We start from the raw sequence: 26,693 nt of genomic DNA on the forward strand, positions 1-26,693 counted from the left end.
TGATCTTCTAGAAACACTGCTGTACTTTTACATTACAGTATTAAAATATTTTAGAAAAATAATGTAATGTTTCTAAAGAGTTAGGGAATTAAATGACTGAATGTAAAAAAAATATGGACTTCTAAATAAAGTTTTACGGTAAGTTAAGCAAAAATAAAAAAAAAAAAAATGAATTGAAGGACATGATAAAGAAATAAAGAACAAGAGTGAGGTTATTGCTCACCAGCACACTTGGTCCTGGTGACCAGCGGCGGCCCCGGGGGGCCAGTCCCTCCCTCCCCGGGTCTAGAAAGCAGGACCTTGATCTCATACTCCACATCAGGGTCCAGGTGCCACAGTTTGTAGGTGGGGGAGTCGACCACATGGGACTCTGCCCAGTTCCCTGCCGTCGTGCGGTACTCCACCTCCTTCAGGATGATTGGCCCGTCTCCGATGATGCTGTTTGCATTGGGTTTGATCCACAGGTAGGTGGCACCAACAGCCAAGAGTTCAGGTGGGGCGATGGGGGTGGGTGGAGCTGTGAAAAGAAAAATAAATACAGCCTTAGCTTGCTTTGATTTTTTTGAATTTTGTTTGTTTCTGTAACAGGGACACTATTCATGTCATATGGTAAATTGCTCGAATAAAGGATGTGTCTAGTTGTTGCTTTCAACTTTAAAATCAAATAAACTCCATATAAAAACACAAATGAGTATCTCAACAGCAACTATAGATTTGTTTTACGATTTTCATATATATGAAAATATTTTAATGAAAATCTTCCCTTTTCTCTATCATCATTCGAACAGAACAGCTCAATTTCGAAGAGAAAAAAATCTGAGATACCACAAATGGGAAGTTAAGAGATTAAACTCTAATTGCTTAAAATGAATAACATTAATAAAGGATTATTTATAAAGAAATAATCATTTTTTTCATAACTGCCTTTTTTAGGATGCAAGGACACTTTTCAATAGACAACAGTGGATAAGGACATCTCAGCAATTGCAACGTTTTTTTTTTTGTTGATACACTTTGTACTTGTAGTATGTGTATGCCTTGCTACCGGTGGTAGAACAATAAGTGAGTCCTCAAATCCATCCATTTAATATATATATAACACACAAAATGTGTGATATCCCTATTTAATAATCTCTGTTTTTTAAAAGGATTTTGCTCCCAGCATTAACACCCGCACCACATATTTAAGGATTATTGGCTGAACTTCCAAGCAACGTTCCTTGTGTTCTCCCCTTTTGAAATAAAAAGTGACGTGGGATCAGAGCATGTGCAGCTTCCACTCCGATGCAATTGTGTGTCCAAAACAGCTGCCACTTAGCACCAAAGTTGACATTTCAGGGGGGAAATTTTTCACCTGTAGCAACGATCCATCACCCGGGTGACGCGTCGCTGACAGGCATCTTTGCCACCAGACTCTAGCATTATACTCCTTTAAAATAATGGCCTCTGTCAAGCCTAAAAGCATGGAATGTTTTATGACTCCCTTTACATTCAGCTCTTTTTTTCATCCCTGAAACAAACTTGGAAGGGCAGCTAGTATTCAAAAATGAGACATTCATCATTCAGATAAATCGAGGCAGCTCTTTATAAACCATCCACACAGTGGGGAAAAACCAAAAAGATCAGATGCTTTTTCTCCTTTTTTCAACCTAATATAAAATGCCTGAATGGAGAGCTTAATACAAGATGAAGAGGTCTGCAGGGTCAAGTGACGACATTCACTTGCTTTGCTGTTTGGGTCGATATGTGTTTTCTAAAGACTGAATATGAGGCCATGAAAAGCAGCCAATCGCTGACCAGGTCTGCGGAGATGAATAGGAAGCATGAGCTCACCAAACCGGTGCATTCTCACAGCAGGAGAAGAAATGAGAACTGTAGCTTTTAATCACACTTGCTTTTGCTCATCAAAAGAAGAATTTGAACCAAACAAACTTCAAGACTTCAGTTAAAAGGACAAATGTACTCAAGACTTGAGCAGCAGGATAAATAACTTTGTAAACTTCGTGTGGGCGCGATGCTGGTGTAAATTGTCAGTGGGAGGAAGTGGCGAGGCTTACCGCCAACCTTAATAGACCATCTGATAGATTGCCATCACTGGCTACTGTAAATTAATTCCACGAGCTCAGGAAAATTGACTGTATCGTAGCTTATTAGCCCCATGTGTGGGATTAAGGTCCCCATGGACGCATCACTATACCCCATTGTCTTGACTGACACAGAAGCAACACCGAAGTTGCTTACCTCTGAATGTAGAACTGCTGAGAGGGGAACATAGTTTCCAAACGTGGAAGTTAGTTTTACGAGCAGTTAATTGTTACATTGTCCTACTTACTTTGCAGGTATTAACTGTCCCATAGTCGACAGTCTCCTGTTCCAAGTAAGACATGTGCCAATCATTTCAAAACTGACTCTCAATGTTATTCTTAGTGATGTTGGTGGATTTCACAGCCATGCAGTGTTGCAGTCACGCCATTAGACTAAATTACAGTGGCAGAGGAGGGCGACCACCTTCATCGCCAGGATAAGAGTGCATTAAAAGGCCTTTATTTTCCCTTTTTTACCTTTCTCTTACAGTTAATTTGTCAAACTGTCCACTGAAAATTATAATCATTTTCAGTGAACAGTTATTATTTTGCATTCAATGACAGTAACATAATGTAAAGGCTGGGCTGCATCTAATGACCAGTGCAGCACAGTAGCACAGTGTTTAGCGCTTATGTTTCTTGGCAAGAAGTGTTTTTGGTTTTATTGTGACAGGGAGCCTATCGGCGTTGAGTTTTCACGTCTCCCTGGATTTCCTTCCGGCTCTCTGGTTTCCTCACACAGGCAAAAAACAGGCAGTAGGTCAATTGAAGAAATGGAGAAAGTGGACGGTTGTTTGCCCTTTGATCGACTGGCGACCATCCGAGGGTACACCCGGCCCATCGCTTAATGGCGGCTGGGATGGGCTCCTCCACCCTGTGACCCTGACTGCAGGGAGAGCGTGATAGATAGTGAATGAATGAATAATGATCAGTAGCCCCACCTCAACACTGCAGCTGTGTGATGAATAGCTGCTGCTGTTATTGTTGAAAAGACAGAGCCATATCGGAAATGACCATGGACGTTTTTCAATAATCTTTCAATTGACATTTTTCAAGAAAGCCTTTTCCCCCCCTGCAAACCAAATCCTGAAATACGATCACACCCCAAAATCAGTTGTAAACACATAATTTATCAAAAACTGCAGCCAGGAATGAGAAATTGTGAATCAGCAGGACCCGAGATATTATGTTCTTGAGTGAGTTGCTCCGGATAGCGATTCCAAATATTTCTTGAGCTCAGAATAACCTGCAGCCTTTAGATAGAGATGGTCTTCTTGTACAAATTTTAATGTTTACCTCTAAGTGATGCAGGTCCTTTTTTGTAAATTGGCATTTGATAATTGTGTTATTAGAGCAAAGACCCAACTACACACCCAACTTAAAGCAAAGTCCCAATCTAACTCAGGAAAAAAACGTTGGTGGCTGTGCGAATGTCACTTTGGGTGTGTGTGTGTGTGTGAGTGAGTGAGTGTGTGTGTGTGTGTGTGTGTGTGTGTGTAAGTGTGTGTGTGACAGTGGCAGTGAAGAAAAGCTGAGTGAAAGGTAAATTTGAAGAGCATGCATTGGGATTATAGTATGCCCATGCTCCTGTTTTTCATCACAAATCGCAAAAGCCAATTCAAAACACAGGCAAATGCCAAAAGCCTCTCTTTTATTCCAAGGTGCCAACTTTGCTGCAAAGTTGTTTCCCAGGAGCTCTTTGACTTTTCCAAAGGAATTTTGACAGGAGATTTACGAGAAACAAAATTGTTTAGTAAGTGATTTTAAGGATTTTGATGTTGGTCTCGAAAAGACCAGAGAAATATTCATGTACAATATATAGCCTCACGGGCATAATTTACTAAGTAACTCCAAATGTATTGCAGATTTATAAATGGAAAAATTTGCACAAAATATACAGGTATATAAGATGCCCACACACACACACACAAACACACAAGCACACACAAACACACACACACACACACATATACAAACACACATACGCCCACAGAAAGCCCTGAATCCCCAGGAATCAAGATTTTTTTTATTTGTGTAACAACAAGAGGCTGCATAAAAATTATAATAGGTCTAGACTTTCCAAAAGATTTGAACCTCCACTCACGCACACACACACGCACACATACACACACAGACACACACTGACACACACACAAACAGCACCTCCTCCACCTTCCAGTGATTAGACATGGAGGACAGCATGAGGGCATGTCTGTCGCTCGTCGACTGAGTCAGACCTCCTTCCCTCAGGTACACAAACACCACGTTTTCATGGGTTGGGAACATTCAGGGCTGCCGGCGTCAGGTGGGAGGAACGGACGCACAGAACACACAAAAAACAGCATCTGAGCACCATAATGTTTGTTAGCAACCTTGAGTTTCTTTGTGTTCTCACTGTATGATAGCGATCGATAGTTTTTTCTGTGACTGCACTGTGTTTAATAATACAGGTAACTGGTGATGCATCTTTTTTGAGCAAGCTCCAGAATATGCAAGTTTAAATATGTAAAACAATACGCACACAAATGCCCAATGTATAGGAATGATGTAATGGCCTCAAAGGGTCAAGAAAAACTACCTGGTCATAAAAAAAAAAAAAATAGAGTGACACATTTTTAAACAACATAGTGTGGCTGAAAATGTGCTTGACCTAATGTTTGAACAGGAAATGAATAAAATTGACATCAATTTTCTTTCAGACCCTTTCCTCTCAAACATTGCCTGCCACAACCCCTGAGCCCTGAGTAGTGTGTTCTCTAAAGCTGCTTAAAAACATCCCTGTCTTCAGCCTATTATTTGTATGTGAGCTGCTACTCCTGCACTGACTTCACATTGCTTTTGGTGTCTACATGAATAAATTAAGTACTGCACTGTTTGTGATTAAAAAAGTGTGTGTGTGTGTGTGTGCATGCGCCTAGTTGTGAATGCCAGACTGCGTGCTACTGGGTGGCCTCTGCAACTTCGGCTCCAAACGAGCCGGCGGAGGGAAACAGATGTGGGGAGCAAGTGATGGATGCACGTCGTTGGCTCCTCGAAAACCCGTCAGACTGGCCTTCGGATTGAACCACGGCACTGGTTACGACCCTTGGACCCAAAGGATATTTGTGCCTAATTTAATATTTTAGATTTTGATATGCTTTATTTTATTTTGAACAAAAAGTGTTTGTTGAGATGAACTGCCTCGTCTGTCAAACTTGTTTCGATCCAAGCAGTGGTCTGTTCATGATCCACACTTATCTGCTTGGATTCTACCTGTCAATGTTTGAAGAAGACGCTACATATTAGTTTTGAAGAGAGACTGCAGAGAATGACTTGTAATGGTGCTTTTTTGATGCCACTGACCACCAGGTACATGTGGCTCAATGGGAATCTTCATTATCTCATTAATGTTTGTCAAAACATAAATGAAAATCATAGCCACTGTTCCTTAGAGGTATCATTTTCATTGGTTTCGGTCACAATGTTGTGTGTGTAATGTTGGTGAATTTAACTAATTTCACTGAGACGGAGAGACATTGAAAGATACTTGTGAAAAAAGGCAACTTTGACTTATGAAAGACTTTGTTTTAGTCAAAAAAACAATTATTTTCAGTAATGGAATCTGCAAATATGATTATTATAAGCAACAAAGTTGATTTCTTTCTAATTACCGGCCTGAATAAAATATATAGGTCCTGGATCTGACCCTCATTATTGTTTCATAGCCACAAAGATATCCTTTTTTTAATCAAAACAGGAAATGCTAAAAAGATGCAGAGGAGAGATGAAAATGTCAGCGAAGGGTGAAATTCAGATTTTGAAGTTAAATGGAAGAGAGACAAGAAGACACTGATCCTCATGATGTCGCTGAAATGTTCTCCATTAGTGCTGTCAGCTGTGCTTGTGACAGACACCCTTTCATCCACACCTGGATTTATGTACTCCTCTCACATGGGAGCAAATTGGGTGGAATTTAAGAGCTGTACTGTAATTGGTCAGTTTTGAGCACAATTCTGGACAGATTCCAGAATTGTCATTTTTGTGGTGTTTGCTGGACACTTTGTATCACCTGTGAGGTTACAGGAAGTTTACACCAAAACTTTTTTTCTGAAAGTTCATGAAAATCCTATTTTTTTCCTTCCCTGTTTTCTCCTGCTCCCTCCCTCTTCTCCCTCATTTGCACACCTGAGTTTCACACCTCCTGTCTTCAATTTCCACTCTTCACTTCTTCTTTCTGCCACCCATTTGGTTTGTCCTGTCTGGACCTCCTGCTTGACTCCCTCTTCCCCCACAACTCCGCCTTCTTCATCATCTCCTCGCACCTGCTCATATATTACTTATAAACCTGCTCAGAAATTCTGTGTGAAATGTCCACAAAGGCACGCTTGCATCCACACACCCACTCATGTATGTACCCATACACACCCACATGGACACACAAACTCACTCAAGCTGATGCACTTGAAAGAGCAATGGCCAAGGAATACTAATAACATGACAAACTACCCACCATACGCAACACACTGACTCTGTTGAAAAAAATACATGCACACACACACACACACAGCCTAAGGTGAGCCCACAGGGGCTGGTATTACACATAGTTGAAGTGTGTCTGCTTCCCTTCATGTAGGTGAAACACAAACTTACAATGCTTTGCTCATAAAAAAAATTTTGAACCCATCATTTTTTTCATTCAGGAGGAATTGTATCTTTATTTGTCAGAAACAAGAGCCTGATGACAACTATTTACTTTACCAAACTTTGAACCTGAAATTACTTGGAAAGGATCTGAAAAAAGGGTTCTTGGTCACTTTCGGGTCTTTCTTTGATTTCCCCAAGATCTTTTTCAGATGGAGCCTCAAGGGGGCACAAACCAGTGTTCTGCTCAAGCCAGTCCCAAGACAGGAAAGTTGCACACTGTTGTTTCAGGAAGGGCATTCAAGATCATTTTTTTGCGAAATTAGAATGACGAATCAAACGAAATATGACTTCCCCACCGGGTCAGTCAATGCCCAGGTTAGCAATAACTGTAATAGATTATGAAAACCTACAGGACATCAGTGGACGTTGGGCTACTGTGGTCCAAAGAGGGAGAGGAGGAAGGTGTATTCTTAAGCGGAGAGAGAAGAGGAATGGCAAGAGTCAGGAACCGAGAGTAGGGACATTTGGACAATGACGGGAAAAGCTACAGAATGGTTGACATGATGCAGAGAAGATAGGTGGACATACTGTGTGTCCAAGAGACAAAGTCGAAAGGTAAAAAGGCCAGAAGCTTATGTGCATGTTTTTAGTTGTACTCTCATTAAATTGATGGGAAGAGAAATGGGGTAGGAGTTATCTGGAAATAGGAGTTTGTTTTGAATGTTCTGAAGGTGAAAAGAGTGTCAGATAGTGATGAAACTGATATTAGAAATTTTAGGTGTGATGCTCAATATCATTAGTGGCTACAGTGCCCTACAGGCGCGATGTGAGTTAGAGGAGAAGGAGATGGAGGAGTTGGAGGAGTTGTGTAGTGCACAAGATGGTGGGGACAGCAGCCATGTTGTATGGTTTAGGGCAGTGGTCTCCAACCTTTTTATCAACGCGGACCGGTCAACGCTTGACAATTTTACTATGGGCCACAGGGGTGGGCGCAGTACACGTAGATTGTTTATATTGCAACTATAATAATAAACATTTATTTCCCCTTCAAAAAGAAACTTTCCGTCTGTTTTTTTACTCATTTTGCTAGCCTGTGGGTTACACCTCTGGTGCTCAAGTGACCGAGATGTATTCCTGTCATTTTCCAAAATAAAGTTGTTTTTTTTTATTGTGCGGCCCGGTGCCAATTGATTCACGGACCGGCACTGATTTGTGGCCCTGGGGCTGGGGACCACTGGTTTATAGAAACTGGCATTGAAGAAAAAACAAGAAGCAGAGCTGTAGGTAGCAGACATGGAGATGTAGAGGTTCTCTGTGGGATTGATTGGATCGGATCAGGAAAACGCCTATCAGAGGTATAACACCTGTTGGATGAGATGATTTGGACTTGTACAGAGGAGGGAAAGTGAGTATCTTGGTAGAAGGATGTTGAGGTTGGAACTACTGGGCAGGAGGCCTAATGGAAGATCTAAAACAAGATGTATGTATGTAGTGAAAGAGGACATGAATTTAGTTGGTTTGAGAAAAGAGGACACAGAAATTGAAGGTGGATGGAGGACGCTGATTTGATGTCACGACTCTGAAGTGAGCGGCCGAAAGGAAATAAGAAGATCCCAAGATGGTCTCTACCTAATTCTTAGGGGGACAATTGTAAATTTGTGGAAAATTTCTTGATAGCTTTTAGGTATTTTTTTTGCTTCCAGGTCCCACTCTACCTCATTTCTCCATATCAATGAACACAAGTGTAGTTATTCAAAGACAATGATGCAACATGAACGCATGTGAAACCAATGACCAAAAATAGTGGTCAGTCATATTCCACACTAAACCAAAGACACATACCAATGCACAGCTAGCTCATTCTCTGACACACAGACACACACCTGAGGGTATTATTGTGACCTTGTTGCACCTGGAGCTTCGACTGCATCTGTTTGACATTAGCCATACAAATGAGAAACACATCGAAGCAGAGAAAAATGTGTATGTGTGTGTGTGCCAGTAGAGGTGGTGGAAGGACGGTTAATGTTTTATCTCCTTATCTTTTGGGTTAAAAGTGCTTTGAGAGTATGTCAAAGTAGCTTCAAGCTAACTATCGTTTTCATTTGTTCTCCAAGGACGCCTTTTACTTTATTATCTTTGTGTGTGTGTGTGTGTGTTTTTAAATAATCTTGTCGTAATTTGTTTTTGAATTTCAGGTCCAGTGCTTTCCAATGTTCTCTAAAACACAAAAAGATAAAACATAGCCTCCAATTCCCCCAGGGCCTGATGCTTCTGGGTTCCGACATGCCAAAAATAATACATTCCCATGATGCAATCCAGTCCCAGTGAGAAAAAGGCCCAAGGACAAATGTTCTCTGGGTCCAAGGATTCCCTAGAGTTTAATGTAGGCAAATAGGATCTTGTGAAAAGGTACCGGGGTCTGATGTTCAAAGCATCACCTCTTTGACGTAAAATGATCTGCAGATCTATATTGCACGTTTCTGGTTTCCAGCAATCTGTGGATTCATTCTCAAAACCCTCTCTCCTGCACTCTTGGTGGCACCTGTCAATCACAGGTCCACATGAAGAGACATCCTACCGTTCGCCCTCTCATCTGTTCCCGCATACATATCAGAGTCTTCATTTAACCTATTGACTGTTTTTGGAGTGTGGCATGAAGATGGAGAATCTGGAGAGAAGCCAGTCAGAATCAAACTTGGAAACTCCTTGCTGTGAGTCGGCAGCACTGACCCCTGCGATGCCAAAATCCAGAGGATATATTTAACAAATCCTGCGGGGTTCCAGTCTGGTCCTGTGGCACGGTATTACCATCATGTTGGGAGCAGAAGGAAGCTGATGTGTGAAGACAGGATAGACGGTCGAGTACACAGCAAGTGAATTAAGGTGTGAAGAAGGAAGGCTGTGTGATTTGCCGACATTTCTGCTTTTCTAAGAGAAGAAATATTTTGTTGCAGATATAGCCGCCACGCCATTTTCAAGAAGGACCTTGTTGGACCTTGAGAGAAAGGGAAAGAGAGAAAATGGATGAATTTTATTTTCAAATAACCAGATGCGGTGGAATCGATCTGTGATGGTTAGTGTAAAAAAAAAGTCAAAAACTATTTTAATATTTTAATGTTATTTTTAATATGTCACTTTATTTAATTTGAATTAAGTCAATTGTAAGAAAATGAAATGACAGAAATCCCCTCTGTGAACTGTCACCTCAACTTGGTGGAGGGGTTTGCACATCCAAGTGATCCTGGGAACTATGTTATGGGGGGCTTTATGCCCCTGGAAGGGTCAACCAAGGCAAAAAGGTCCCAGGTGAGGAACCAGAAAAGTGTGTCTCAGATGATCCTCAAGAAGAAGAAAATCATTGGACCCAGTTTTCCCTTGACCTGACCTGGCTCACTGGATGCGGATTCCCTTGACTGGACGTGGAGCCAGGCCCGGGGGCGCCAGGTGCTGATGAGCACCTGGTGGCCAGGACTTCAGCCATGGGGCTCGGCCTGGCACAGCCCGAAGGAATGACATGGGCCCCTCTTGCCCGGGCTCACCACCCACGGGAAGGGCCAAGGGGGTCAGGTCCAGTGTGAGCCGAAACATTGGACCTCGGCGGTATGATCCTCGACGCAGAAGCTGGCTCTGGGTATATGGAACATCACCTCTCTGGCGGGGAACGAACCCGAGCTGTTGCGCAAGGCTGAGACATTCCGAATAGATATGGTCTGACTCACCTCCATTCACAGCGTGGGGTCTGGAACCAGGCCTCTTAAGAGACGCTGGACTTTTTTTTTTATTCTGGAGTTGCCCCCGGTTTGAAGCGGGGGCATATTGGGCAGGTGTGTGCATATTGATTGCCCCCCATCTCAATGCCTGCACGTCGCCATTCAACCCGGTGGACAAGAGGGTAGCCTCCCTCTGCCTTCAGGTGGGGGGATGGGTTCTGACTGTTGTTTGTAGCTATGCACCCAACAACAGTTCAGTTTACCCACCCTTCTTGGGGTCCCCAGAGGGGCTACTAGAGTGCGCTCCTAACAGGGACTCCCTCGTTCTACTGAGAGACTTCAACGCTCACATGGGCAATGACAGTGCGACTTAGAAGGACAATCTGAACCAGAGCGGTCTTTTGTCATTGGACTTCTTTGCTCATCACGGATTATCCATACCATACACCATGTGGCAACCCTCAAAAACCTGCTGGTGGACTCCAGTGGTTCTGTTGGCTTCATCAAGCCATGATTTCCATCTCTCATGGGAGCAGTTCAGAGTGAAGTGGCCGGGATGAGGATCAGCTCCTCCAAATCCGAGACCATGGTGCTCAACCGCAAACGGGTGGAATGCCCACTCTGTGAAATACACTGCCCGCCATTGATATATGATACATAATAATTATTGTAATATTGTCATCATTATTTTCCATATACTAACATACATCTATATACCTATATATATTTGGAAAAGAATTATATATATATATGTACGGAAGATGATGATGATGAGGATGATGATGATGATGATAACACTATGAATATTATCACATTATTATTATTGTTGATTTTTTTTATTTGATTCCATTATGCACATTCCTAAATTCAAAAGTTGTTTATTTAATGTTTGGTTTTATATATTTTTCAGAAAAGTGTTAATAAGTCACACACTCTTTAATAGGGGTGGCTGTGTGACCGCAGCCAACTTCCGTTGACGTAGAGGTTTGTTACGGAGACTGATCACCTGTCAATCACAGAGCCACATACAGAAATGTGGAAATATGGGGAGAAAAAGTAGCTGGGTACCAAAGAAAGAAACAAAACAACAACAAAAAAAAAAAAAAAAAAAACACATAAATCAGGCAAAAATCTCATTTACACTTTCCTTCAACATTACCATTTATATCTGAATATTTACAAATTGGAAAAAAAAAGGACAAAAAAGAATCAAGAAATTACATTAAAAAAATCCTGATTTCAGATGCATGTGAATAAAAGTACAACATAGTAGAGACAAAACTGTATAACACATTTAATTGAAAGACTACATTTTTGTAAATGTATTTAAGTGAGCAATAGGGAAAAACTTGTTATCACTCTGAAAATAAGGACACCTGAGCAGGTGTGACATGCACACTGACACATACACATACACACATGCACACGTATACAGATTTTGTACTAGGAATCTCACAGCACATTACCCTTGACACACCTTGCTGTACGACACACTGGTTAACCTCAATTTCACATCGAAAGCACAGACACATAAAAGTACACAAACCACTACAACACTCCCTAAACTCACAGCACAAGGACCATCAGAACCCCTGTGACTTAACACATTTGAAAATATACACAGTTGGGAACACATGCTAATGTGCGTGTGTGTGTGTGTGTGTGTGTGTGTGTGTGTAAGTTGCAACTTGTTCACGGTCACTATTTTGGCTATTCCCTTGGCACAATGCATTGCTAACTGCACCTGAGCTCCACACACATGCGCACACATATAAACAAGCATACACATTATACAGATTTGCGCAAGCATGCAAAAAAACACCCACCCACCAACTGGAGCATACATACACACATTGCATATCCAAAACCCAAAATATGCAGGAACACTATGTATGTGTGTGTGTATGTGTGTGTTTGTGTGTGTCTGTGTGTCTGTGTGTGTCTAACAGATGATAATGACAGTTTTAGTCCTGAGACTAATCACATCAACACACATACACACACACACAGAGTCGCACACACACACATACACATATATACATAGATACACCACACACTCCAGCCTCCCCCCAGATTAAAACATCCTTCACACTAATTCATGATCAACATGCATGGTGAACATAATTCAGGTCACACAGATTCCACTGTTTATTTGGTGCTATTTAAATCCCATTAAAAGACACAGTCAAGACCCCCCCATTCATCAAGATAGGATCTAAATAATGCAGACTGGAGCTGTGTGTGTGTGTGTGTGTGTGTGTGTGTGTGTGTGTGACAGTGTCTCCATTGACATTATACTTAACCTTTTTCTTTTTTCGGCAGACAAGTTTTAAATATTCAATTTCATCAAATAATTGACTTTTTAGAAAATGTTAGAAAATGTTTAGTATTGATATCAAGTGGTTCAAATCGTTACTTTCCTTAATGAAATATTCATTTCAAATGGCATGAATCCCCTTTGAAATCCTATTATGCCATAGAATCAAGTGTTTTGTAATTTATTTTCTATTTTTTCATTTATTCATTTTACCAGCAATAGTGAAAGAGTTTGATAGTATATTGTGTGTTTGTCTTTTACCTTTTGTGAGGCACTTTCAGCTGCAGTTCCAGCAAATAATGACAATACAATACCAACACTGTGGGCAGCCACTGCTACCCGATAATACACAGGGTTCTCTTTTGTCCCTAAGTCACAAATTTGTGTTACTCTACAACACTGGATGATGTCCAAAGACCAAAAACCCTTAAGAATGTTGAGCAACCGAGCGTAAACTCTTCTTCATGGTGATTCATGTCACATGTTTCCAGGTCAAGGACACTTTGAAACTGATTTTGTCGCTGCTGGTGAGCTTATGTGATTAAGGGGCAAAAGGAAGAAGCAAAGGCACTGGTAGCTACAATCAATTGTTCTCCTCATACTGTTAAAGGCTGTCTGATTTTAAGACAGCGGTGTGACGTGCTTAAACAGAGTTTGTTGATAGATAGCCAGTCAGACTATGCTACTATGTGAGCTCTCTCTTTGCAGGCATGTTCTGGATACCAAAGCGTTAGCACAACTAGGACACTTAAACCTTGCTCGCAGAGACCATTAGAGTATATATTTAATGACAGCATTAGCACCAGCTAATCCATCTATCCACGATCTAGCCTGTTCTTAGTAGGAACACCTTCTCATGTTGTCACAGCCCGTTGTTGCACCTCAAGTACAGACTTTGACAGAAACTTATATTCAACCACCATGTCATCAGAACCGGGCCTCTCATCCCCAAAACATAACATCCCTGATCAGCTCATTACAAGAGGCTAGTATTAGTATCTGGACAAGCATGAATTATTGATCAGTTTTGTATAAGGGATGTAACTGCTGTTTTCCTGTTGCGCCTTGGGTAATCACTGTTATCCCATATCATTGCTATTGTTTCCGTGTTATTCAGCCTGTTTCAGCCAGTTTCCTCTCCATTCAGCCGCCGGAAACCATAACAACCTATCTTTAACTTAAAAACAAACAAAAATGTGCAATATCTCATTTCTGTGCAATATTCAGAAACTGCAATATTTCATCTCATAACAGCTACAATGTGCAATATTTCATCTCATCTCATAACTGCTACACTATAATGTTCCCTTCTATCATACTATACTATAATGTTCCCTACTATCATACTATTGTGCACTCCTTACCTCACTTGTTACTAAGACACTTATAGTTTTATCACTGCTTACTAAGACACTTTATAGTTTCACTGAAACACTTTATAGTTTATAGTTTATTTTTATTTCTAATTCTGCCTTTCTTTTATTATTTATTACTGTTATATTTTCTGTAACTCTGGCACTGCAATTTCCTTCGGGATTAATAAAGTTGTTCTTATTGTTATTCTTATTCTTATTCTTAACTTGCTGCTCATCTGGTTCTCTGCTTTCCTTTCTTTTCCTAACACAAACACACCTCCACATATTTTTTAAACAGGGCATTTGGTATCCAATTCTTTCCTTTGTACCCTCCAGCCCTGGTCACGTGGTAGCACCAGGTGGTAGCCTATGGACTAAAACCTCCGGCATTTTGGTAGTTCTGCATTCAGACCGCCATTTTGTAGTTTTCTGGGGCCCCCTCCATTTTTGTAGTCCTTCAACACATACACACACATCCACACACGTGCATCGGATTGTTAAATAAACTTTTTTATTATATTTTAAAGGGGGAGTTTCTTGGAATTTTATTTGCAAATATTGTGATCAGACTATGTGCCAAAGACAGAGCTCAAACATACACCTTATTAATCTAAGATATCATTATTGTTAATTTTGCCATTTTTAGATAAATACCTGTTTTCTGAGACTGTGTTCCACTTATTAGTTATTATTTTCCAGCTTTGCTGGTGGTGCCCCGGATGAAGGTTTGTATCATTATTGAGTTAATGATATTCCAAGATTGATAACTAATAATAAACATTGATAGCTGTTAGTTATAACTAACAACTAATTCTAGCTCCACTCACAGTGCCATAAATGGTGTTCCATGGGAGGCTAGAGAAGAACAGTGCAGAACACCATGATACAGATTTTAGCTTGTTTATAAATTGGGGAATGCCACAGTTCTGAATGATACTTTATTTACACTCTTTATTGACCTTATTGTTTATTTTAACACATATAGCCTCACATGATTAATTGACTGACAGAGGACCACCTCCCCACTGGGATGTGTGCAGGTTTCAAGGCTATCTGTGCTTAAAAAAGGCCATATTCGTTTTGCAGTACCTATTTTACAAATAACGGCCACAGAGTCTGCTGTTGTTGGCCTCAACTTTCCACTCCAGATAAACATATAAATGGGAAACTCTTTGCGAGGAATAATAGTAGACTTATTGTTAAAACGTCTTCATACAGCCGCTCCGAGTCTTTAGTGATAGCCTGTATCAGCTGTTACTATCACAGCACTGAAGCTCGATGATGAAAAATCATTGCTCTTGTTCCCCATCCTCTTACAAAATGAAGTCTCACTGCTGCAAGTGGAGAGGTGGAGGGTTAAAGGCAAGAGGCTTGAAGAAAATGAAGCATAGCAGAGGTGGAGGAATGTAATTATGCCTTGACAACAACAGATAGTTGCAATGATGTAATTCTATCAATGGCCTTGCAACAACATTATCCGTCCTCCCCATCCTTCCCGGCGCTGAGCTTCCTGTTGTTCATGTGAACAAGAGTGGGAAGTAAATCCCGTTGCGTGACTGTTGAACAACGACTAAGCACACGGTGGTCGTCATTGCCACACACACCATCACTTTTTCTTACCTTTCACGATGAGGTCGGCGTAGTTGGACACCCCCGAGCCTCCGTCTGAGCGGATCACGCAGCGATAGCCGCTGGTGCTGCGTTGTGATGTGTCACCAACGCTAACGGTGGCCGAGAAGCGTCTATGGTTCACAACTCTGGTCACCATCAGTGCAGTGTCTTTACCGTTCCACTGCTGCATGTGGCAAAGACAGGAGAAGAATTCAGAGAGGGCCGGTCAGTGATGCTGAGACCTTGATCCGACATCATCAGAAGGGGTTCTTGATTTCAAAATCTCCAGTGTGACCGAGAGCCAAGTGTCCAATGCTCCATGTCTGTGACTTGAATCTCAGAAATGATACAGCCATTTATAAAAAAGGTTGTTGCATTTGTTAAATGCAAACAAATGCAAATGTTAGGAAAACTTCCGAACTCTTATCATCAATCTGCACTCTTTTCTCTCAACAGAAGCAAAGATAAGATCGATTTGGGGGGGGGGGGCTGAAAACAGCAATCACAGCCCAATCAAGATGGTTCATAAGCGCAAAAGAAACATTCGTATGTTAAATAAGTAAGATACAAACGTATCAAAAAAATAAATACTTTAGTAGATCCCATCAGATATTAGTGTTCTCAAGCTAACTTTCAACACAAAGTTCAAACAAAAGAAAAGCCCAAGATGGAAATGTGTCTCTTTCTGCGCTGCACAAGATCCTTTAGACTCAGTCTCCTTTCTTTTCTATTTATTCATCTTTTCCTCTTGATCTTTTTTTCTATTTATCTACCATTTTAGAGAAACCACATTTTCACCAGAGAGGAGGGTCACCGGTCCCCCCCAGCTCAAACACGTTGGAAAAACATGTAAATTAGACAAGATGCATCAGGGGAATCGCACTACACACCCACACGCTTGTCGGTCACGGAGACGGAGCCGCCAGTGCAAATCAGAACAAGGGCTTGTAATCGATTCTGAGACAGAGCCAGGGGGGCTGGGGATTACTTTGTTGTAAAATACCCTAAATAAATGATTGCGTTATAATTGCATGCAGTTCTGGAGATGTAACCTTAGCAGGGGGGGGTTCCCACAGTGTGGGTTAGGAGACACAGGCATGCAAATCACAAGTAGATTTTCAAATGTAATTCAATAACTGGGCATGTGGCTTATAAAAGATGCAAACAATGAAATTCAATTAAGTAATATGAAGTTTGCAGGATAGTTTTTTTTAAGTTGCCCTCCAGGAAAAAATCGAAATGACGTGACTATTAGTTTCTCATTTTTGTTTCTGATGAAGCCAAATGGCCCTTTTCTTTAACTCACAAGTGGTTTCAAAACTCCAGATAAACTCAAGCCATTATGTGAACACATACCTCCTAAAAATTGCCAAAGAAAGATCAAACACAACAGCACAAGAAAACCTTACACAAATATGACACAGATATGTCAGTTTAATTTGAAAAACCTTCAGAGTTTTATTTTGGGGGATGACCTAAAGAGTTTGGGAAGAGCTGCCAACAGGGCTTGAAGGCAAAAGTGGTTGAAACAGCTTCATGCTCATTTGTTTGAAAATATTGGCCTGATGACTATCTCAGATTTTATTTTATATAATTTTATTTTATTTTACAATCTAAAATATAAATAATTAAAGAAGACACAACAGATACATGGTAACACTGGACACTTCTTTAAAAAAAGGAAATAAAAAAACTTGAAATTCTGAAAAGCCAATTATAGAGACTTATCTCACATCTCCAGAATTTGGAGCGAGCCAATGTAAACACACAAACCTGCAGCCAGAGTTTATCATGCTGGGACCATTTTCCTCCGGCTGTACACTGGAAGGTGGCATTCTGACCCACGTTCACCTCCACATTCTGGAGCCGCAGGAAGTGAGGTGCTTTTCCTGCAATTTGGGGCAAAAATAAGTAAAATAAATACAAAACCTATTCATGAGAAATCCGGTAGATATCATGTCAGGAGACGAGGGCAGGATGAAGAGATCAAGTGATTTAGGCAAAGCATGTTAAATCCATTAAGAGACACAGTGATTACTCAGTGACGGAATTTAAAGGACTTGGGGTACAGAATGACAGAATGAATAAAATTAAAAAATATGAATAAATAGATCAGCAAATGGAAAACTTTGTTAGCCTAGCCAGTTATCGAGCTACTACCTTTGTCTGGCTCTCGTTTTCTCACTCATGTAAATCTACTGTAATTTCCGGACTATTGAGCCCACCTGAATGCAAGCCGCACCGGCTAGCTAATCACTATCTTCGTCCTCCCCCTGTGCACCGTTAAAGTCGTCTTCTGCGGTGTCGGAATTGAACAGCCTCAGATTTTCACAGTAATTTCATCGGTCCAATATAACAAGGCTAAATGTTTTGGCGGCATTAAGCTCGATAACCAAAAAAAAGTCAATAAATCAGCCGCATCATAGTTTAAGCCGCAGTGTTCAAAGCATGTGCAAAACTACCGGCTCATAGTCCAGAATTTACAGTTAAATGCATCTCAAAAGCTGTCTCTGGAGGTTGTCAGTCATCCAGGTCATGGTGAATTCTTGTCGAAATCTTCTTGTCTTGGCAACTCGACCGGAAATTTTCACTTGAAGATGTTTAACCCCTCATCTGAGAGGCTCCTTCAGTTCTAATGACTGTTGGGGAGTTTCCGAATATTTGGAACATCTCAAAAGTTGTAGGATATATTCTGTTCTTGATGCTGTCACCACAGCAATGCGCCAACAGTTGTGTTTTGTTTGTTTTGTTCTGCTATTGGTCCGTTGGTCTGTTTGTTTTTTTCCCAAATTGTCCTGAAGCTTGGAATCCTGTGTGACTCTATGTAAAATGCAACAAATAGGGATGCAACAGCGATAGTCATGAAACTCGTTAATCAAATTTACAATGTTTCCTGAAATAATTAAACTGTTAATTTCTTTGACTAATTGGCCATCCCTGATTGAAAGGGAATGCCGTGATGATAACACGGTCCAGAGAGGGACTTGACGCTCTGGTAGTGAAGGCTGGCAGACAGATAGAGAAAACACTAAGACACTGGCTGACATTGGCCCGGCATTGAGAGCTGTCCGTTGACGAACGGCTAATTTCATTTCGCCAGCTTGCAGAGAACGATAAGCCGGACAGAGTCTGCATTGATCATGTTACAATGATAATTTGACTTGACTCTAATGGTCACGCAGCTGTAAATGACAAAGAGTCTGATAGAACTGAAAGGCTGCTCATTTGGGATCCTCCCGTCAGTCCTCCTATCTTCATTCACGTTACCTTTTCTTCTCGTCCTTGTAATTCCTTACTCATAAGTTTGCCATGGGTCTCATCACCTGCTTTGGTCTGATTTCAGCTGGCGACTTCAGTGAAACTCAAAAAACTGTTAGAAACCAAGGGGCATTTTAGGGAAAAAACGAAACTGCCCAGAACTCGGGTGCTTCTTAGTTAAAAGGTGGAACAACAGGATTTTTCAAATACATGACCTAGATTACTGAAAATCTTCATCTTTTTTCCCCTCAAGGTTATTTGGTCCTGCAGTCCTGCTATTTGGTGGTAAAACTGAACTGAATGGGGCTGCTTTAATTTATTTTGGATATTTTGATTCAGTACACCTGGCTAGTGTAGATCTAGTGTTTCAAGGAGAATTGCATACAGGAACATAGCATTGAGAGCTATATACTGGTCAAAATGTAGAAATACATTTGCTTTGAAAATAAAACCAGCTTGGTTTTGAAGGCTCTGATGTTTGCTTGCATTTCATGCACAAACTGGTTTTTCCCTTGAAGCTTCGCGTGCAGCTCATTCATGTGTGTCAGTATGTCCACAGTAAAGGCTAAATCACAAAGCCAATCTGTGTCATTCAGCTAAGGAAAATTCTCAAGTGTTCTCAAGTAGCTACAAAAATGAAATAATCTCCTGTTTGAGCTCCCACATTCATTGATCCAATCATTCAATCATTCGCATCAAGTATGAATTTTGTACCAATCTTTGGCGGGCCCGATTAAAACAACCAACGGGCCGGATGTGGCCCGCGGGCCGTAGTTTGCCCAACCCTGCTCTACAGTTTAGTTTTGAATATTTGCAAAGCAAAAAACAGACAAGGAAGTAGGAAAACAACCAAAAAAAAGAAATTTGTCCTGATAAGACTTTAAAAGTGCATACAAGCAGTAAAAGTAAACTATTTTTATTCCCACTCAATTCTCCTGGAGGTTAAACTTTAGGTTTGTCTATCGGCTGATAGAGGTCTCAAGAATTGCTTGATGGGCTATTTGGGCTGAAGTACAGTTTGTCTTTTCGCTGCACTGTGAAGTAAGAGAAGTTTTGGTTTCAGAGAAACTCTTCTCCTTCTCATAAATCCATTTGGACAATTTAGAATCTCCAAATCAAACTGCTGTTCTGTGTCTTGATCGTGGGAGAGAACCGGAGAGCCAGCAGGAGGGGAACACATATTTACATGGGGAGGGAGATGCATACTCCACACAGAAATGCCACCCCCCTTTTGGACTTGAACCAGGAAGCTTCTTGATATGGGGCAGAAGTGCTGACCACCTTGCTGCTATATTTTATTTTATGTTATTTTATTTTATATTATTTTATTTGTACAATCGACAGAATGAATTGTGCTGAAACTGCTCATCCTAAATAATATAATTGATGTATTATTTCTGGATTCATTTATTTATCTACTTACTTGTGTGTGTGTGTGCGTGTGTGTGTGTGTGTGTGTGTGTGTGTGTGTGTGTGCGCGTATTGTTCTTTTATTTTGCTTTTTTTTCTGCAAAGCAGTGTTTCCTGTCAGCTCTGAGTGATGAGGTCCCTGAATCTGGACCTTCTTCCCTGCTCTTTGCAATCCGTCAGCAAGCCTCACAATCTGTCCTTGACACAGCGTTTTTTGTCTGAGTGCATGTGGAATCGCGAGATACTGCTGGAAAACAGATGACGCTCTGCTGAGTTACAGTTGAGCAGGGTCAACCCTGACCTCACTCACATGCATTAACACACATCAGCTCACGCATTAACATATACGTAAACACACACACACAGACACACACACACACACATGCACACACACACTCACGCACACACACACACACACACACACACACACGCACACACACACATGCACTTACTGCAAGGGTGAGCCAGAACTCGAATGTCATCAATGGCGATGAAGCCTGGGTGTCCTTGGACAGAAACTGCTTCAAATATGACCTGAAGGGGAAGACAGAGGTAAAGGAGCAGTTGATAAATGTTGGTGAAAACATGGCTTACATCAATAGTTATTGAGAGTAATCTACTCTCAAAGAGTTTAATTGCAGAAGAGGTTTAATTGTCTAGGTCAGGGTGTTTATGCTTTACACATCATTTCTCCTCTGTGAACTCACTGCAAAAAACTGTATAAAAGCAGTTTGAAAACAGTCAGAATAATTTCCCAAATCCTGTTCCATCTACATTTACTAAATCATTCCATACTATCCTACATGAAGTTGAGGACTTGAGGACTTCATGATCAGGGAGACCCCATGAGGAAGGTTGACCCATGTGGACTGGTGGCTGAAGCAGAACGTTAGGTTAGATGGGGAGTGGAGAGTGAGACGGTAAACGATGGAAAGCAATGGAGAATGCGGAAAAGAGATGAAGAAACTCTTTCAAGCAGGTTGGAACGGTCTGAGAAAAGTGTCAGGGTAATATGTGATAAAAGAGTATCTGGCAGAAAAAAAAATTGTGAGACCAGTAATGCTGCATGTTTAGAGACAGTGACACTGAAAAACAGGAAACAGAGCTGGAGGTAGCAGAGATGGAGATGTTGAGTTTTTCTTTTGGAGTAATGAGGATAAATGGGATCAGGAAGGAGTCCATCAGAGGGACAGCGCATGTTGGATGTTTAGGAGATAAAGTCAGAGAGGCAAGACTGGGAAGGTTCAGAAATGTACTGAGAATATATTGGTAGGTTGGAACTGCCAGGCAGGAGGGCAAGAGGAAGACTGAAGAGGAGAATTATGGATGGAGTGAAAGAGGACACTAAGCTAGTTGGTGTGAGAGACGAGAATAGGGTTAGATGGAGGAGGACGATTCATTGTGGTCACCCTTGAAGGGAGAAGAAAGAAGAAAAGAAAAGAAGAGAAAAGAAAAGGAGACCATTGTCAGAGTCACACACTTCACTTGTGAAATCGAGATTTTTTTATAACTGCCCTGTTACTGCCTGATAAGAGACACCAGATAGTCAACTTTATCTATGAAAGCGCTGGGGCTCTCAGACAAACGCACCCTGCCACAGGAGACAGTAATAATGATTTCCTGTGAGGTGGATGCCACAAAAATGCTGCCTTAGCTTAAATCCGCTCGCTTACTGCACGTAGTGACAACTTTGTTCAATGACCATTGTGCAGCTAACTTTAGTCTCATAAACACCTGCTGTCTGTTTTCATTTTTTATGGTTCAGAGAGAGACATAACAGTCTCCAAGGAAACAGAAGTGTGATTAACAATATGTATACCAACAAACACAGTGTCTAAAAGCGCACATTTCTATCTGACCAACCTAATAAATTTGTGATTTTATTGTTATTTTTTTGTAATTTATTGTAACATATTTGTACTACTACTTGTACTAGCCAAGTACAAAAACGTGAAAAATGTATCCTTCCATAGCCTTAAAATTGAGGCGCCCTCCCCTGAAAGAACATGCTGGTTTTCATTCCATCAACTGTAAAAAATGAGATATCTTCCATCAGCCACCCGCATCACTCTCGTGTAAAGCTCCATGATACGGAGATGGTGGGTGGGTGATACGGTTAAAGTTTCTCTCGCTTGTCCCTCAAAAAAAAACAATCAGAAACTGAATTCCTCCCACACACTCTTATAGCCCATGCAAAGCGGACACAGAAACCCCAGAGGAATTTTTCCACTAAAAGTCAGCAATTGTGCCTGGGCTCCCTTCGGTCCTTATGGCAGAGACATATGTCTCTCCTCCTTCGTCATCACTTTTCCTTCTCCTCACCCTCTCTGTTTGTCTTTTCTTGCTTCTTTTCCAATCATCTGCTTTATTTTCTCTTCTCTCTCTCCTCTAATGGCTCCTTTGTGGCTTGTGGGTTCCCTCCATCAAGTCAGTCCTTTTTTTTTCCCATTTTATCATTTTTCTCCTGCACGTACTTTAAATTCTCACAGTGACAGGCTGTCAGTAGGGCTGTGCACTCCTGACCCATACACATATATATAGTCACGCACACGCACGCACACATACACATACACACTTATATATCCATGCTTTGCTTGTCAGGACCCTCAGCAGTTCAAGCTACGACTGAGCAAGAATGCCAGTGACCCACAGGAAACGTTACCCTTTCCCTATCCGACAATAAAAAGTGTAAATCCTCCTCCTTTCCTTTCCTGGTTGTTTTTTTCTCCATCTTTTGCTCCTGAACCAGAAAAATACATACTTTATATAGTGGCTTCACTTGTAGTTTTCCCTTAAAGCAGTGTTTCCCAACCTTTTTTAAAGCCACGGCACATATTTTACATTAGAAGAATAACACGGCACAACACCAAATAAATATGTCAAAAACATTTTTTTGCAAAATAGAATGAAACTAGAGTCTCAATTTACTTACTCAGTATGAAATCTAATATATCTAATATCTGTAAATTAATCAAGTTGCAATGCAAATTTCCCACTGATCTGCAACTTTTCCAGAACACGCTTTTCAATGTCTGAAGACATGTCATCAATTTGTCTGGAAATGGTATTATTAGAGAGCGGGACCTTGGCTATTTCTTTCACAGCGCCAGAGCCGAGCATTTCTCCCTCAATGATTTTGCTGGCAGGTAGTATTAATGTTTTGCTACGATGTGTGGCTTTTTGGATTTAGCGATGAGTTCAGCAACTTTGTAGCTAGCTTTCAGAGCTTTCTCACTCGTCTTGGTGGTTTTTCAACAATGCTGCCTGTTTGTTTACGCAGATGAACAAAATTTTCTGTGTTCTTTGAAGTGAAGTTGTTTTTGTTTGGGGATGGCGTCTAAGTTTGCTTGGAACCATGGCACTGTTGGACAGCTTCTCCTCGCCCACCAGGCATAACAGTCAGCTCGATTGGTTCCCCAGTAAATGTGAATCCAAACGCAATATAACTTTCATTGCATTGTCTTGAGCTCACCTTCTTTTTACTTTCTTCAGATCACTACTCATACTTGGGCTTTCATCTGGGTCAGAATGTTCTTCAAGGGTCTTGATTAAGTACTTTTTCTTTTAAAAGAAATCTATCCATGGCGTATCACTGCTGTTGTCTCACTCAAAGAGTCACGAATCACTCAGTTTGAGTAGCAGCAGGTAGATACACAGGTTAATTCACTACCTGTTGCCATCAAGCGGAAGAGCATTTAATTGTTCTGCCTGTCACTGCACGCTGCCCACATAGACATAAGAAGACACATTATTTGCGTTGAATAAATCATTTTCAGACCAATCAGGTGAAAGTGGGCATTTTTCCACAGCACACCTGATGATCTCCCACGGTGCACTAATGTGCACCGAGGCTGAGAAACACTGCCTTAAAAAAAAAAAAAAAAAGAAGATAAAGTGTAAGATGGGGGAAGCACATGCTTGCATGTGGAGAATGATATATCTATAAATGTTTAAATATTACTAATCCCTTCCATCTTTAATTCAAGCCAACCTGTCAAAATGTATACATGACATTGAAAGGCAAATGTTTAATTTTGGTCAGAAAATATCATTATGTCAAATAAGTAAAGATGGGAAAGGTGACACACGCTGTTTTCATAGAGCCCTGTAATTACAGATGTTTATCCTCTTCAGAGAAATCAGAGGATGTGAACTTAGGGGTCTGAAACTGAGGGTTGCTATTGATATGATATTCACTACAAACATTTTTTTCTTTTTCTTTTTCTTTCAAATCTTTCAAATTAACCATGGCAGTATTTAGCACTTCGGCCTCACAGAATGAAGGGCCCTTGTTAAATTCCTACAAGGGGACCTTTCTGTGTGGAGTTTGTATGTTCTATCCGTGTAAGCGTGGGTTTCCTCTAGGTTCTCCGGTTTCCTCCCGCATTCAGAAAACATGCAGCAGGTTAATTGGAAAAATTTGGGAAAATTGCACCGAATGAGTGCGAGAGTGAATGTTTTCTGTCTTTGCATGTGGCCCTGCCACTGACTGATGACCAGTCCGGGGAGAACCCTGCCTCAATGACAGCTGGGATAGGCTCCAGCCTCTCCCACGACCCTGAGTGCAGTATAAGTGACAGAAGATGGATGGATGGATGAATTAAGCATAAATCACAAGGGATATAGCCAAAATGTGATAGAAACTATCATTTTAAATCCCATAGAGGCACCTCGAAATCGTTTCTTTCCTCGAGGACATTCCTACTATCATCCAAGAGGCTTTGGGACGTTAAAGAGCGCACTATTATATGTAATGTTGGGCAGGAGTTGCAAGGTTGTTGATCTGTAAAGTGTGTGTTGAGCTGTTTTAGGACCAATCTCGCCATTGTGTTGTACATAGTGAAAGGTTGAGTTGGAAAACACCATCAGTGAAGGTCTCTCAAGATTGACAAACATGACTTCTTTGACTCCTATTGACTGAGAACATTTACAGCACAAAAATAGAACCCCCCCCCCCAAAAATGTTTTTCACAATTGAGATGTAAAAAGCAAAAATGTGCTTGAAGCACAACATTACTAAAAAAAAGAAAGAAGAAGAGGAGTCATCACACCATTTGGATAAACCTTGAAAAAAAAGTTAAATTTGCATAAAAAACTGTGCAAAACCCATAGTTCTAAGGCAAAAGCCTCAACAAATTGAATGAATGCCTTATTTTGAGGATTATAATATTCTGATCAGGATTTTTTTTTATGTTTCAATATTTGTGTGTGTGTGTGTGTGTGTGTGTGTGTGTGTGTGTTACCTCATAAGAGTCAGGCCAGAAAGTCGAAATGGCCAGTTCGGCCTTCACCCAGCCCTCAGTGACGGCGTCGGAGGTGTTCCATACTGGGTTGCCCTGAGCGCCACCATTCACCTGCAGGATGGAGGACCAGATAAGAAATTCTTTAGATTTTATAAGCAAGGCTATATTTGGTTATTGGTCAAAAATGAGAAAAAACAGGAAAAAAATTAGATATATACATTTCTATTTATATATATAAATATATTAGATACATACATACATACATACATAAATACATACAGGTACGAATATTATACTATCATTGTGTAAATCACATGCGGAAATATGTTTGCTTGAATTTGTTTTGTGAAAATATAAATGAATAAACAAACAAACAAATTAATAAACCATGGATGTATGATTGAACCAAGGTGGAGGGGGCCGGACCTCCATTTATTTTGATGGGGAGCTGTGATTGGGTCACTTGACACAAACAAGTATATAATGTGATGTCAGGCAGGGTAATAGACAGTAGTTATCACACACAAACACACACCTTGATGTAGACGTTCAGGGTCCCTGGACTGGCTCCATCTCTGCTCGACAGTGAGTACAGAAAGTCAATGCAATGGGTGTCGTTCTCCTTCAGAGTAGGCATGTACAGGTGGGCCTTTTGACCCGACGCTCGACCTGATGCATTCACCACCATGAAAGAGCCTGGAGGAGGGAGGATGAAGAGGAAGAGAAAGAGGGCGGAGGATGGTTAGAATGTGAACAGTTTCAATTTCAAGCTCCAGGAAATTTGAAAACAGAAGGCAGTGAATGATAATTTCAAAAGCTGGAAATATAGATACGGAATAAATTCTTGATCAATTACGAGAAACCAGGATTTACAAGCCCATGATAATCGCAAGAGCAACCTTTCTTTATTTTGTAAAAAAATTATTTGAAGGCCAGAGGAAATTGATAAAAAATGTATAATTTAACAGCCTGAGTAAAAAATAATATAAATCAAAATCAGAAAAAAAAAAATATAAAAATCTTGAAAATCAAAGTAATGTTAATAAACTATAAAAAAGCACAAGATTCAGCAGAATGAC

At 40.8% G+C, this 26,693-nt stretch overlaps 1 protein-coding gene across 9 annotated transcripts in view; it reads right to left on the reverse strand.

The window, feature by feature from the left end:
* ptprt (protein tyrosine phosphatase receptor type T) overlaps nt 1-26,693 on the reverse strand; it is a 293,148-nt gene that overhangs the window by 200,329 nt on the left and 66,126 nt on the right. For all 9 annotated transcript variants that reach the window (XM_086150165.1, XM_086150164.1, XM_086150163.1 and 6 more), the window contains exons 3-8: nt 26,150-26,310; nt 25,615-25,725; nt 20,824-20,905; nt 17,477-17,592; nt 15,713-15,887; nt 224-517 (exon numbers count right to left, since the gene is read on the reverse strand). In XM_086150165.1, the coding sequence (XP_086006291.1) occupies nt 224-517; nt 15,713-15,887; nt 17,477-17,592; nt 20,824-20,905; nt 25,615-25,725; nt 26,150-26,310 (939 nt within the window). The remainder of the gene's footprint in view (nt 1-223; nt 518-15,712; nt 15,888-17,476; nt 17,593-20,823; nt 20,906-25,614; nt 25,726-26,149; nt 26,311-26,693) is intronic.

This window comes from Fistularia commersonii, chromosome 7 (genome assembly GCF_037954325.1).
Source record: "Fistularia commersonii isolate RoL2024-O1a breed Wild chromosome 7, RoL_Fcom_v1.0, whole genome shotgun sequence".
NCBI classification, from domain to species: Eukaryota; Metazoa; Chordata; class Actinopteri; order Syngnathiformes; family Fistulariidae; genus Fistularia; species Fistularia commersonii.